General features: G+C 30.4%; 1 protein-coding gene across 1 annotated transcript in view; it reads left to right on the forward strand.

Moving 5' to 3' along the window:
* The first annotated feature begins 856 nt into the window (after positions 1-856).
* Positions 857-15,924, forward strand: part of LOC136987472 (patched domain-containing protein 3-like) — a 49,998-nt gene continuing 34,930 nt past the window's right edge. Inside the window, exon 1 of the mRNA XM_067285207.1 lies at positions 857-1,368. Within this exon, the coding sequence (XP_067141308.1) occupies positions 857-1,368 (512 nt within the window). The remainder of the gene's footprint in view (positions 1,369-15,924) is intronic.

Below are 15,924 nucleotides of genomic sequence, written 5' to 3' on the forward strand. Positions count from 1 at the left end.
TAATTTTATAACTTCTAGAATGACAAAAATATAGGACATTTTTAGATTATCCATGCTTTATTCTCAAACAAGTAAGCTGTTTGAGCTGTTAGAGCTTGAGTTTTAATCTTCCTGTCACTATCCATAGAAACTGTCATTACGATTAATTTAAATAATAGTAAAAATTACAAACTGGCAACAAAACCTTCTCATCGTACACTACATTAATTAGATTAATTTTAGTATATGGAATTTTTAACGCTTGAGAAACCAGTGTAAATTCTGTAGTGTCATCTATCCGAGTAACATAAAGTGAATAAGTAGATAGTAAAATAATGAAAAACGAACGAATTAAAAATGAATTATTAAAAATTAACAAGATTTTTGGATTTTGATTGACTTCTTCATATCTTACCATTGATTCTTTTATTTTACGAACAAGTTTAGAGTTAAAACTTATGGCATTTCGCCAGATGCGTATTTTGTACACTAGAATGAATATAATTTTTCAAAATTACATTTGTGACGTCATCTGCCGAAAGTTGTTTTAGATTAATATCACGAATAGGCAACATGTTTAAATAAAAGTTTGCGCAGACGTGGTTCGTCAGTAAACATCTTAAGTTTAACTCACAGACTGTAGCTAGAAACATTTTTCACACGAATAGTCTCCTATAAAGTGTAAGTACGCTTGTATTTTAAATATTATATGATCTTTACAATATTTTAAAGACTTTATTTGTTGAAAACATTTACCCGAAATCAGTAAAATACTTCTTTATTTATTAGTTAAATTTCAGTAAAATATTGCAATCTGTCTATACAATTATTTGTAAACGTAAATTAATTGATCCAAAAGTATTGATTCCAGGTGACCATGGCGTGCGATTGTGTAAGGCGAGCAGTTTCTTTTGCTTTTTCTCGTGTTGGATATCACATCGGATGTCATCCACTGAAGTACACCATAATACCCTTTCTGATATCTTTAATGCTTTCGACGGGATTTAAAGAACTGGAATTAGTCAAAAGTATAGAATATCTCTTTATCCCAATCCACGCCAGATCCCGAACGGAGAGAAATGCCGTCGAATCGCTGTTTCCATCACATTTTTCAAAAAATTACGACTTTTTAAGAATGTCTAGATTTGGAAGCTTTGTAGCTGTTATTGCCACTGCCAAATACAACGATTCTATGCTGGACGAATCGATAATGGATGATTTATATGAAATGGATAAAACAATTAAAAATATCAGTTTTATCTGGAAAAACACAACAATCACTTATGAAAGAATTTGCGCCAAGACAATTTACGATGAATGCCTTAGAAACTACGCTTTGTCTTTAAGAGGAAAAGTGAAAAGCATTAAATTGGGAGAATACAAAATCAAGTAAGGCTTTTTATATAAAATTTTACAGAAGCTTTTTATTTACAACGAGTTATTAAACCTTCGAATTATTTTCAAATTAATAGTTTTAATATTATTTTAGTAAATATTAAATATTTAATTATAAAACTAATTGAAAATATATTAGTGGATTAATTTTCTAGTGTTTATAGTGTATGTGTTAATTAATGTCTCCATTTAGTATAACTCATTATATAAAATCTGACTTTGAAGTGTCGCTTGAAGTGGTACAGGGAACAATTCAGCCAAAATTAGCAGTTTTCCTGTATTTAGCATCCATAGGGATTTTCATATAGCCGATTAAATTATTTCCAATAGCCAATTATATGATTACAGTACAGTAGAGTTACGATACTTCGTGTTGATCGGAAACGAGACAACCTGGAACTATCGAAAACTCGAAGTGTACGGAACATGTAGACTATACGCAATGGAAATCAGTAATAAGTAAATTGCGTTAAATAATATCATGTTTATGTTATTGACTTGAAATACATGATATCCTGTACAATGAAAGAGGCAACAGTACCTGGAGACTAATAACCGTATCATTTCCACAACGTAATACGTTGAAAGACGATGTTACGGGGTGCTCGGGATGTTCGGGGTGTTTACAATTACAGCGTCGGTGTCTCATCACTTACCTGACTTAATATCGTACACGTACTCAACCAGAACGCGTAAAAATTACTCAAATACGTAATTCATACGTGTTCCGGTTGAGCGCGTGTACTGTACATTCACTTACAAACTAGAACAGTAATTTCTATCCATCAAGACTCTACTGTATCTAATTTGAAGGCAATATAAGATTTTTATTGTTAATTAGGTCTAGACTGTACTTAGAGGTTGATGTTGGACAACGTCTCTATGAATACGTTCTAGAATTTTCATTACGCAACAGGGATGTCCTTCAAGAATTTTTACACACTTGACTGTTACTTATCCACTTTTCACTTCAAATTTGTTTTGTCATGCAATGTAAATGATGAAAGAAAGTAGATGTGTGACGCCAGATATTAATAAAATAATAAGTTAAATATCAGAAATAAAAACTCTTGCATATTAATTTTTGCTTAAACATTTACAAACGAATAATTGAGTCGTTAACTTTTTGAGTTAAACAGTAATTAAAGGTTAGAATTATAGATTTTACAAACACGATATTGCTGAATTGCTTATTAGTAATAATAAATATTGGGTCTGGACCGAAAATCACGTGATTTTTATACCTTTAAAATAAAAAGATAATTAAAAATGCACTCGGCATTGTGACCATGCCACAATAAATACTTAATTAATCCTTCCTAATTGTTCTTGTACTGACAATATTGCTTGAAAATTTAATTCATTGTTTTAAAAGAATGTAAACTGTACGTGAAAATTCCCTCATCAATAACACGGGTTTAACAGACAATTAATATTTGCATTATTAGTGTATCCTGGAAACTTGTTTTATTTTATTTATTACTATTATTATTTTTATTTTATTAAGCTTTAGTTGAGGTGTATTTAAATATTTAATAAATATTACTGATGTGGATGACATACGAAAAAAATGAATTAAATACAATAACGAACACTTAAAATCGATTAATGCTACTCTATTTCAACTTTTACTCTATTCCGTTTTACCCCAAAAAAGTAAAATTGAGCGACATTTAGTTAATAAATATACTTTCTGTTTATACTTTCTACATTTTAATTTTAAAATTACAGTTCTCGTAATGACTGTAAATATTTACAAAGTTTAGCCAAATTGAGGATAGATATAGATTATCATAGCTTGAAAATCCAGCAATGGATAAAACATGGAGATTAACAAAGTCTTACGCTTCCTCATTTTTTGATTTGTAGAAAGACATTTTCCCGTTCCAGACAACTAGCAACTCAAATGAATTAAATAATTTGCTTATCAAAAATGTGAGAATTAGTATCCGTTAAAATTAAATAGTTTAAACATTTGATCTTTTATGGATTTAATTAAATTTTCAACAATACTTTTAGAAATCATGCTCCAAGCATCATGAATTGCAGGGTATAAGTCTGTCAATCACAGAATTGCTGATCATCTTTATATATCTGTCTCACAGTAATTCCCGCATATTTTCCATCTGATTTATTTCGAGATTTAATGAAATCCAATCTAAATGTTGAGTGTTTTTCCTGCAAAGCATTCCGAATGATCGAGAGACATAAACTGAGGCGTATCCTGTTGAAAGATTTAATTCCTAGCACAAATTTTTGTAGCACATGGAAGTAAATGAATTTGAAGCATATTCTAATAGTCAACAGAGTTCATCCTATTATTTGTTTCTGCTAAAGAGGTTTTGCCCTTTAATCCAAAGCCACCTAAACCATTACCGATTCTCCACCTTGCATCCATTTACTACAGTTGTGTTCTTCTTTCCGTAGATAATACCAGCAAAATTAAACCCGTCTGTCCCGTCTAAATTTAACTTATTTTCATCACTAAAAATAATTTTGGCACATTTTTTTGTTCCAGGTCATATCATTTTTTGCACAGGTGAGACTAGTCTCTTCGTGGTGTAGATTTAAAAAGGTCATCTCTTTATTCTTTTGAATTTAGCTCTCCACATTACAACAAAATGCAATGAACAGTTGATTTTAAACACAACCTTGCAAATGATCTGTTATTTGCCTTACAGAACGTTCCTTTGCCAATTGAAATATATGCCTTTATTATCGAGCAATCACTTTTATTTTTCGTTCAGAAATTCGTCGAGCTTTCTTTCCACTTCAAAAATATGCATATTGTTGGCTTAGCTCTACTTAATCTTCGAATTTATTCAGTTCGAGATATTACTTTAACTGCCCAGGTATTTTAAGCCTTTGTCAAAGTCGCTTAAATCACATATTTCACCACAGTAATAAACAACTTTCCCATTATTCAAATGTATCAAATATTTTCATACGCTTACACAGGAGTGACGTAAATATAAAAATGCAACCTTGATTTGCAAATATTTGCTAGCAATATTTTTAACAAACAGTTGATAATTGGATAACAACAGTAAACAACAAAATAACAACACTAAGCAAAATGATCGCCATAATTAATCGGGCTATTATTAAGCTATAATTAATAATTAGAAGCTACGTAATTTGGTACTAAAGATAGACGTAAGGGATCGTTCATAAATTACGTAAGGTATTTGGGGTGGGTGGGGGTCAAGGATTTCTTACGATTTCTTACTCAGGGGTAGGGGCAATAGATCTTGTCTTACGTAATATTCTTATTTTTATTTTTTGATCTCGTTGAGTGATGGAATTTTCAATTTGGCTTTAATTTGGCGGTTTCTATTAAGAACGCTCGTTGTACTAACGCCATCAAGTGTGACATAACAGAATAATAACGCTAGCAGACATACTTTTTATCATTTTTTTTATCATGGGAGAAAGGCCGTGTAGTTGTCTCTCTCGTTTTTTTTTATTTTCTTTTTATTTGAATAAGTACGTTACTCCTATGGGTGTATAACACTAAAATACACCCATAAACCAAAATACATGATACAAAGTAAATATAAATTAGTATTCGGTTTTTAGTGAAAACTAAAATGTAAAACTAGAAATTATAAAGAGTCTTATCTTCCATATTTTTTTAACATAATTGTAAAAATCATCAAACAGTGGCTTCTGAACAAGCTTATCGAATGGATATGGCCACCCGAAACCAAGCGTAAAGATTTCTAATTTCAGAATAAGTCTATCTTGATCGTAAATTGGACAATGATAGATCATATGGTCGACGGTGTCTAGGTTTTCTGTAGAGCAAAAGCAAGAGGCAGTTTCTGCCCGGTTATACATGCTCAGTAAGTAGTTGAGCAGTAGCAAACGTTAAATCTCTAAGTGGTGATGAGAACCTGCATTCAACACTAGGAAAATAATATCTTGTTATTCTACCAGTTTTACTGCTCAACTATTGTTGATTCCACTTTTGCATAGCGTTGTAATAAATATAATTTTTAAGGCTGCTGCGTGAGAGAGGGATGTGACTGTAGTCCTTTGAAGCTGACTTAGCCTCAAAGTCGGCTTTTCCATTTCCTAGTATGCCAGTATGGCCAGAACAAACATAAAAGTTATCTTATTTACAAGATTTTTAATATGGTGCTGGATACATGTGATTTTATTGCTATTGCAATTGGGATTTAATAGAGCTTTTAGGACAGGCTAAGAATCACTGTAAATGTTAATAGAGTTTTGTTTGGTAGTGAAGTGGCCCACTGAACAGCTTGGTAGACAGCATCTTCTTCAGCTTGATATGTGGGGGTATCTGTACCTTCTAACATATTTTGGGCAAAATATGTCAGTTTGGAGGAAAATACAGATACTAGAGCAAACATAAAGGGTGCTTTTGGACCCATCTGTGTAGATATTAATGTCTTCATGGTTATCCATGGAGGAAGCAGATGACACCAAATGTGCCCTGGAGATAACCTTGTTTACAGGATGATGATCAGAGATAGGGTAATTGCAATATGGTAGCATTTGAACAGCCGTAGATAGGAGTAGAGACTATTGTTGACTCTTGATGTTTGTAGTTCTGATGTAGTAGTTTAGAACCTTTTCTACAATACATAGTGGCAAAGGAAGGAGCTCTGCTAGAATCAGAGAGGCATTAGTAGAAACAGTTCTGCAGCACTTTGAAATTCTGATGGCAAACTGTCTTTGAAGAGAGAGTAATTTACTTGCTACTGAATTTTTACTAGTTACACGACCCCAGCTAGAGGCCGCGTAAAGTAGCATTGGTTGTATTGCCCCATTATATAGAGTTTTATAAGCTTTATGATTTAGTCCCCCGGTGCACCTATCACATTTTATCAGCATGTAGTTTATTTTCTTGGCCTTAGCCAAGATGTAATTAATAGGGCAACGGAATGTGGTTTCTATTCTCTCTTGTTTTATTTTGCATGACGATCAATCTGTCAATTTAGTCAATCTGTCAAAGTATTTTGCGTCCTTTTGTAAAAAGTAAAATTAATATAAAAATGAATATTATGATGTTGATTAATGATGATAATAATAAAAAGATTGTTAATAATTAAAAAATAAAGTTCTTAAAATAAATTGTTCATTCGAATTCATTAAATTTTTATATTTTTAAAATCGTTCACATAGTCTCTTATAAATACAGGTACTCCTCACTTTACGACCTATCTGCTTAACGACCACTCGCACTTACGACCAATCGAGTTTTGACCTGCAACTCGGGGAATCCCCTTTCTCACCCTGAGTGTTGGTCAGTGGCGAATGGTGACATGCGCACTAAGCGTACTATAATAGGGAAATAGCGTACTATAATAGACTTTTTATGAATAAATTTGAAGTTTGTTGCATAATTTCGATAATTTTGCAACGATCCTGTATTCCCGGCGCAAGCTCCTCGCTTATCGATTAATTCGCTTAACGACGTAGTCGTCGGAATGGAACTCGGTCGTAAAATGAGGAGTACCTGTAATAGTACATATTAATTAGTTAATTAATAATTTCACTTCAAAGTATCAAACACAAATCCGTGTTAATAACAACCACTTGGCTTTTTTCCACCTTTATTTAGTTGATACGGTACACGTTTCGGGCCTTATGCCCCTCATCAGTCAACTAAAAAATATAAAATAATGTATACAGCGTTCTTACCGACAAGTTATATAAATATTTAAACGTATATAACAGCGTTTTTACCGACAAGTTATATAAATATTTAAACGTATATAACATACCAGTTCCTCCCCCAGTATGGCACTTGTACACGGTAAGTTTGGACATTACAAACTCGAGGATAAAAGTTATAAAATTCTTTTACATCTGTTTTGAGTTAAAAAGTACAACTATTTAGTATAACAATAAATTTACATTAACTGTGAATAAAACTGGGACAAGTTCTTACTTTGTTGTTCTCTTGTACTTCTTAGTAGATGGTTAATACACAGTACATTTTCAAAGGTCGTTCGAGCACTTTTGGCTCGTTTATGTTGAGACAGAATCCAGAAAAATTTTTTTAAAAGACAAATTTGTAGACCAACTTTGGGTATAAGTTTTAGTCTGAACTTTCCCCTGTTGAACGTTGTTTAGGTTTTGCGACATTTAAAATTTGCATAACTACATGGGTTGAAATGAAGTGAGCCTCCTAGCGGTATTTTTGGTAAGATATTGAGATTTATTGTATTTTTAACTAATATTAAAATTTATAATATATTTAACCAGTTTTTATTAATATTTATACTTGTATTTTTGTTTATACAATTTTTGGATTTAATTATAGCAAAACTTTCTTTAAACTTTCTATTATATATGTCTTTTTCTTTATACAAAACTTTGGTGTTATCCTTATCAATATTACAATTATTTATTAAGCAGTGGTCGTGGAAAACGGATTGCATCCTTTGGTGCTTCATATCAGCTATGTGTTCTTTTATTCTTATTTTTAGTTTCCGTTTTGTTTCTCCGATGTAGGTATGTGGGTCTTTGCAAGTACATGGTATTTCGTAAACGACGTTTTTGGATTCTTCGATGTTTTCATTAAGTTGTTTTTTTCCTTTATTTATTATCCGTGATTGCAATTTTTGATATTTTGGTGCCAATTTTATATTTATTTTTCTCATTTCTTTGTTTATTTCTTCGTAGAGTCCTTTTATGTATGGGAAACTTTTGTATTTTATATCTTGGTTTTTTATTTCTTGGATTTGTTTTTCATAGGTTGATTTTTCTATTTGTGTTTCCCATGTATTTATCAATCTAATTGGGTATCCGTCTAGTATAAACTTTTTCTTTAAATTATTTACGTGTTTTTGAACATTTTCAGGTTTACTAGTTCTATTTTTAATTTTTTTGTATTCCATGATGAAGACGTTTTGTTTTATATACAGTGGTATTTGGGAGCTGTAGTTTATAGTTTTTGTTATGGCACAAGGTTTCTTAAAGGGTTCAAATTCTAGATTATTTATATTCCTTTTGATTGTAATATCCAAGTAATTTATATTATTGTGTATACTATCTTCTTCTTCGATTTTGAACTTAATATTGTTGTGTATATTGTTTATGAGCGTATTTATCTTATCTATTGTAATAATTGAAGTATTATATATAATTATTATGTCGTCTACGTAGCGTTTATAAAAGTTTATTCCATGTATGTTGTTTATCTTCTCATCAATATCTATCATTACTATTTCTGCAAGCTTTGGACCGATAACTGAACCCATACTTATGCCTTCTTCTTGTGTGTAGTAATTGCCTTCATATTCGAAATAGTTGCTTTTATAAGCGAATTCTATTAAATTTATTATTTCCGGTTCTACGTTGAGTTTCATTAATTTTGGTTCTATTATGTCCCATGTCATCGACGGATACATATCAGTAATATCTAGGCTGGCGATTTTCATATTTCTTTCTATTTTTAGTTTTCTGATATCATGAAGAAGTTCGTCGGTATTCATTATAGTGAAAGTAGAGTTTTGGAATTGTTTCAGTTGTTGTTTTAGAAATTTTTCTAGATTATACAAAGGCGAGTTCTTGAAGTCTATTATCGGCCTCACTTTATCACCTGGTTTGTGGGTTTTTAAATGTATATTTATTTTTGGTGTACGATCATTATTATCATTTAGGATAAATTCTTTCTCTTGTTTGGTTAGTTTATTTAATTTTTGTAATTTAGTAATTCTATTTTTTAGTTCTTTTTGTATAACTTCTTTCGGGTCTATTGGGAGTAGTCTAAATTTTTTTTTCACTTTCCACTAGATCGTATTTTTTCTTTTTTATCCAGTCTGAATATACTATTATAAGTTGCTTGGATTTATCTGCTTTAAGTATATCTAAGTTATTATCTAACAAAAATTTTTTTACTTGACTAATTTTATTATTATATGTGTAGTAATATTTGTCTTTTATTACTTTCTTTCCTTTTTCTTTTGTTATATATTTCTTTATCTTGTTGCTAATATTCATTTTCATGAACTGAGACTCTGTGTCTTGGAGGGTGTTGCATATTTTGTCTAAGTTTGGTATAATTGTTAAAGTTTCCCATTTATTTGGGCCGCTGTAGTCTAAACCTTTTCGTAAGACGTCAAGAATTTCTTCGGGTATATCTATGTTAGTTTTATTTTCCACTATGGAATCTTCCCACTCTCTTATTTCGGTGGTAGATGGATATTGAAATTTTTTTATTAATTTCCCAATTTTTTTATATTTGTAGTGTTCTAAATTCTCTATTTGTTTTTGCTCTTGATGTTGGTCAGGCTCGATATCGATATTTTCTCTTTTCCTCAAATTACGTTTCAATCGCCTTAGTTTTATGTACTTGTACTTTATTGCTGATCTTAATATTTTTAAATTAAAATAATTCCTATCTCTAGTTGGAATGATGGCGGCAATGGATTTTGGTAAGGAGAGTGTTTTCAACGGTCTTTTTTCTTTTAGGTGTGTCTTGAGGTAGTTTATGTCTATTAAGATTTTTTGAATCTCACCTTTCATCCTTGTGATGTGTTCTGTGCCCATTACACTGGTTGAGGTACGCTAATGTTCTTTTCCGTTCTTTTCTTTCTGGTGGTATTCGCCGTTTCTATAACAATGGCTATTGTTGATTTTTGTGAAACCGTGTTGTATTATTCTTCGAAGTATCAAACACAAATCCGTGTTAATAACAACCACTTGGCTTTTTTCCACCTTTATTTAGTTGATACGGTACACGTTTCGGGCCTTATGCCCCTCATCAGTCAACTAAAAAATATAAAATAATGTATACAGCGTTCTTACCGACAAGTTATATAAATATTTAAACGTATATAACAGCGTTTTTACCGACAAGTTATATAAATATTTAAACGTATATAACATACCAGTTCCTCCCCCAGTATGGCACTTGTACACGGTAAGTTTGGACATTACAAACTCGAGGATAAAAGTTATAAAATTCTTTTACATCTGTTTTGAGTTAAAAAGTACAACTATTTAGTATAACAATAAATTTACATTAACTGTGAATAAAACTGGGACAAGTTCTTACTTTGTTGTTCTCTTGTACTTCTTAGTAGATGGTTAATACACAGTACATTTTCAAAGGTCGTTCGAGCACTTTTGGCTCGTTTATGTTGAGACAGAATCCAGAAAAATTTTTTTAAAAGACAAATTTGTAGACCAACTTTGGGTATAAGTTTTAGTCTGAACTTTCCCCTGTTGAACGTTGTTTAGGTTTTGCGACATTTAAAATTTGCATAACTACATGGGTTGAAATGAAGTGAGCCTCCTAGCGGTATTTTTGGTAAGATATTGAGATTTATTGTATTTTTAACTAATATTAAAATTTATAATATATTTAACCAGTTTTTATTAATATTTATACTTGTATTTTTGTTTATACAATTTTTGGATTTAATTATAGCAAAACTTTCTTTAAACTTTCTATTATATATGTCTTTTTCTTTATACAAAACTTTGGTGTTATCCTTATCAATATTACAATTATTTATTAAGCAGTGGTCGTGGAAAACGGATTGCATCCTTTGGTGCTTCATATCAGCTATGTGTTCTTTTATTCTTATTTTTAGTTTCCGTTTTGTTTCTCCGATGTAGGTATGTGGGTCTTTGCAAGTACATGGTATTTCGTAAACGACGTTTTTGGATTCTTCGATGTTTTCATTAAGTTGTTTTTTTCCTTTATTTATTATCCGTGATTGCAATTTTTGATATTTTGGTGCCAATTTTATATTTATTTTTCTCATTTCTTTGTTTATTTCTTCGTAGAGTCCTTTTATGTATGGGAAACTTTTGTATTTTATATCTTGGTTTTTTATTTCTTGGATTTGTTTTTCATAGGTTGATTTTTCTATTTGTGTTTCCCATGTATTTATCAATCTAATTGGGTATCCGTCTAGTATAAACTTTTTCTTTAAATTATTTACGTGTTTTTGAACATTTTCAGGTTTACTAGTTCTATTTTTAATTTTTTTGTATTCCATGATGAAGACGTTTTGTTTTATATACAGTGGTATTTGGGAGCTGTAGTTTATAGTTTTTGTTATGGCACAAGGTTTCTTAAAGGGTTCAAATTCTAGATTATTTATATTCCTTTTGATTGTAATATCCAAGTAATTTATATTATTGTGTATACTATCTTCTTCTTCGATTTTGAACTTAATATTGTTGTGTATATTGTTTATGAGCGTATTTATCTTATCTATTGTAATAATTGAAGTATTATATATAATTATTATGTCGTCTACGTAGCGTTTATAAAAGTTTATTCCATGTATGTTGTTTATCTTCTCATCAATATCTATCATTACTATTTCTGCAAGCTTTGGACCGATAACTGAACCCATACTTATGCCTTCTTCTTGTGTGTAGTAATTGCCTTCATATTCGAAATAGTTGCTTTTATAAGCGAATTCTATTAAATTTATTATTTCCGGTTCTACGTTGAGTTTCATTAATTTTGGTTCTATTATGTCCCATGTCATCGACGGATACATATCAGTAATATCTAGGCTGGCGATTTTCATATTTCTTTCTATTTTTAGTTTTCTGATATCATGAAGAAGTTCGTCGGTATTCATTATAGTGAAAGTAGAGTTTTGGAATTGTTTCAGTTGTTGTTTTAGAAATTTTTCTAGATTATACAAAGGCGAGTTCTTGAAGTCTATTATCGGCCTCACTTTATCACCTGGTTTGTGGGTTTTTAAATGTATATTTATTTTTGGTGTACGATCATTATTATCATTTAGGATAAATTCTTTCTCTTGTTTGGTTAGTTTATTTAATTTTTGTAATTTAGTAATTCTATTTTTTAGTTCTTTTTGTATAACTTCTTTCGGGTCTATTGGGAGTAGTCTAAATTTTTTTTTCACTTTCCACTAGATCGTATTTTTTCTTTTTTATCCAGTCTGAATATACTATTATAAGTTGCTTGGATTTATCTGCTTTAAGTATATCTAAGTTATTATCTAACAAAAATTTTTTTACTTGACTAATTTTATTATTATATGTGTAGTAATATTTGTCTTTTATTACTTTCTTTCCTTTTTCTTTTGTTATATATTTCTTTATCTTGTTGCTAATATTCATTTTCATGAACTGAGACTCTGTGTCTTGGAGGGTGTTGCATATTTTGTCTAAGTTTGGTATAATTGTTAAAGTTTCCCATTTATTTGGGCCGCTGTAGTCTAAACCTTTTCGTAAGACGTCAAGAATTTCTTCGGGTATATCTATGTTAGTTTTATTTTCCACTATGGAATCTTCCCACTCTCTTATTTCGGTGGTAGATGGATATTGAAATTTTTTTATTAATTTCCCAATTTTTTTATATTTGTAGTGTTCTAAATTCTCTATTTGTTTTTGCTCTTGATGTTGGTCAGGCTCGATATCGATATTTTCTCTTTTCCTCAAATTACGTTTCAATCGCCTTAGTTTTATGTACTTGTACTTTATTGCTGATCTTAATATTTTTAAATTAAAATAATTCCTATCTCTAGTTGGAATGATGGCGGCAATGGATTTTGGTAAGGAGAGTGTTTTCAACGGTCTTTTTTCTTTTAGGTGTGTCTTGAGGTAGTTTATGTCTATTAAGATTTTTTGAATCTCACCTTTCATCCTTGTGATGTGTTCTGTGCCCATTACACTGGTTGAGGTACGCTAATGTTCTTTTCCGTTCTTTTCTTTCTGGTGGTATTCGCCGTTTCTATAACAATGGCTATTGTTGATTTTTGTGAAACCGTGTTGTATTATTCTTCGAAGTATCAAACACAAATCCGTGTTAATAACAACCACTTGGCTTTTTTCCACCTTTATTTAGTTGATACGGTACACGTTTCGGGCCTTATGCCCCTCATCAGTCAACTAAAAAATATAAAATAATGTATACAGCGTTCTTACCGACAAGTTATATAAATATTTAAACGTATATAACAGCGTTTTTACCGACAAGTTATATAAATATTTAAACGTATATAACATACCAGTTCCTCCCCCAGTATGGCACTTGTACACGGTAAGTTTGGACATTACAAACTCGAGGATAAAAGTTATAAAATTCTTTTACATCTGTTTTGAGTTAAAAAGTACAACTATTTAGTATAACAATAAATTTACATTAACTGTGAATAAAACTGGGACAAGTTCTTACTTTGTTGTTCTCTTGTACTTCTTAGTAGATGGTTAATACACAGTACATTTTCAAAGGTCGTTCGAGCACTTTTGGCTCGTTTATGTTGAGACGGAATCCAGAAAAATTTTTTTAAAAGACAAATTTGTAGACCAACTTTGGGTATAAGTTTTAGTCTGAACTTTCCCCTGTTGAACGTTGTTTAGGTTTTGCGACATTTAAAATTTGCATAACTACATGGGTTGAAATGAAGTGAGCCTCCTAGCGGTATTTTTGGTAAGATATTGAGATTTATTGTATTTTTAACTAATATTAAAATTTATAATATATTTAACCAGTTTTTATTAATATTTATACTTGTATTTTTGTTTATACAATTTTTGGATTTAATTATAGCAAAACTTTCTTTAAACTTTCTATTATATATGTCTTTTTCTTTATACAAAACTTTGGTGTTATCCTTATCAATATTACAATTATTTATTAAGCAGTGGTCGTGGAAAACGGATTGCATCCTTTGGTGCTTCATATCAGCTATGTGTTCTTTTATTCTTATTTTTAGTTTCCGTTTTGTTTCTCCGATGTAGGTATGTGGGTCTTTGCAAGTACATGGTATTTCGTAAACGACGTTTTTGGATTCTTCGATGTTTTCATTAAGTTGTTTTTTTCCTTTATTTATTATCCGTGATTGCAATTTTTGATATTTTGGTGCCAATTTTATATTTATTTTTCTCATTTCTTTGTTTATTTCTTCGTAGAGTCCTTTTATGTATGGGAAACTTTTGTATTTTATATCTTGGTTTTTTATTTCTTGGATTTGTTTTTCATAGGTTGATTTTTCTATTTGTGTTTCCCATGTATTTATCAATCTAATTGGGTATCCGTCTAGTATAAACTTTTTCTTTAAATTATTTACGTGTTTTTGAACATTTTCAGGTTTACTAGTTCTATTTTTAATTTTTTTGTATTCCATGATGAAGACGTTTTGTTTTATATACAGTGGTATTTGGGAGCTGTAGTTTATAGTTTTTGTTATGGCACAAGGTTTCTTAAAGGGTTCAAATTCTAGATTATTTATATTCCTTTTGATTGTAATATCCAAGTAATTTATATTATTGTGTATACTATCTTCTTCTTCGATTTTGAACTTAATATTGTTGTGTATATTGTTTATGAGCGTATTTATCTTATCTATTGTAATAATTGAAGTATTATATATAATTATTATGTCGTCTACGTAGCGTTTATAAAAGTTTATTCCATGTATGTTGTTTATCTTCTCATCAATATCTATCATTACTATTTCTGCAAGCTTTGGACCGATAACTGAACCCATACTTATGCCTTCTTCTTGTGTGTAGTAATTGCCTTCATATTCGAAATAGTTGCTTTTATAAGCGAATTCTATTAAATTTATTATTTCCGGTTCTACGTTGAGTTTCATTAATTTTGGTTCTATTATGTCCCATGTCATCGACGGATACATATCAGTAATATCTAGGCTGGCGATTTTCATATTTCTTTCTATTTTTAGTTTTCTGATATCATGAAGAAGTTCGTCGGTATTCATTATAGTGAAAGTAGAGTTTTGGAATTGTTTCAGTTGTTGTTTTAGAAATTTTTCTAGATTATACAAAGGCGAGTTCTTGAAGTCTATTATCGGCCTCACTTTATCACCTGGTTTGTGGGTTTTTAAATGTATATTTATTTTTGGTGTACGATCATTATTATCATTTAGGATAAATTCTTTCTCTTGTTTGGTTAGTTTATTTAATTTTTGTAATTTAGTAATTCTATTTTTTAGTTCTTTTTGTATAACTTCTTTCGGGTCTATTGGGAGTAGTCTAAATTTTTTTTTCACTTTCCACTAGATCGTATTTTTTCTTTTTTATCCAGTCTGAATATACTATTATAAGTTGCTTGGATTTATCTGCTTTAAGTATATCTAAGTTATTATCTAACAAAAATTTTTTTACTTGACTAATTTTATTATTATATGTGTAGTAATATTTGTCTTTTATTACTTTCTTTCCTTTTTCTTTTGTTATATATTTCTTTATCTTGTTGCTAATATTCATTTTCATGAACTGAGACTCTGTGTCTTGGAGGGTGTTGCATATTTTGTCTAAGTTTGGTATAATTGTTAAAGTTTCCCATTTATTTGGGCCGCTGTAGTCTAAACCTTTTCGTAAGACGTCAAGAATTTCTTCGGGTATATCTATGTTAGTTTTATTTTCCACTATGGAATCTTCCCACTCTCTTATTTCGGTGGTAGATGGATATTGAAATTTTTTTATTAATTTCCCAATTTTTTTATATTTGTAGTGTTCTAAATTCTCTATTTGTTTTTGCTCTTGATGTTGGTCAGGCTCGATATCGATATTTTCTCTTTTCCTCAAATTACGTTTCAATCGCCTTAGTTT

This window comes from Centruroides vittatus, unplaced genomic scaffold (assembly GCF_030686945.1).
Source record: "Centruroides vittatus isolate TY-2023 unplaced genomic scaffold, ASM3068694v2 scaffold_211, whole genome shotgun sequence".
Lineage (NCBI taxonomy): Eukaryota > Metazoa > Arthropoda > Arachnida > Scorpiones > Buthidae > Centruroides > Centruroides vittatus.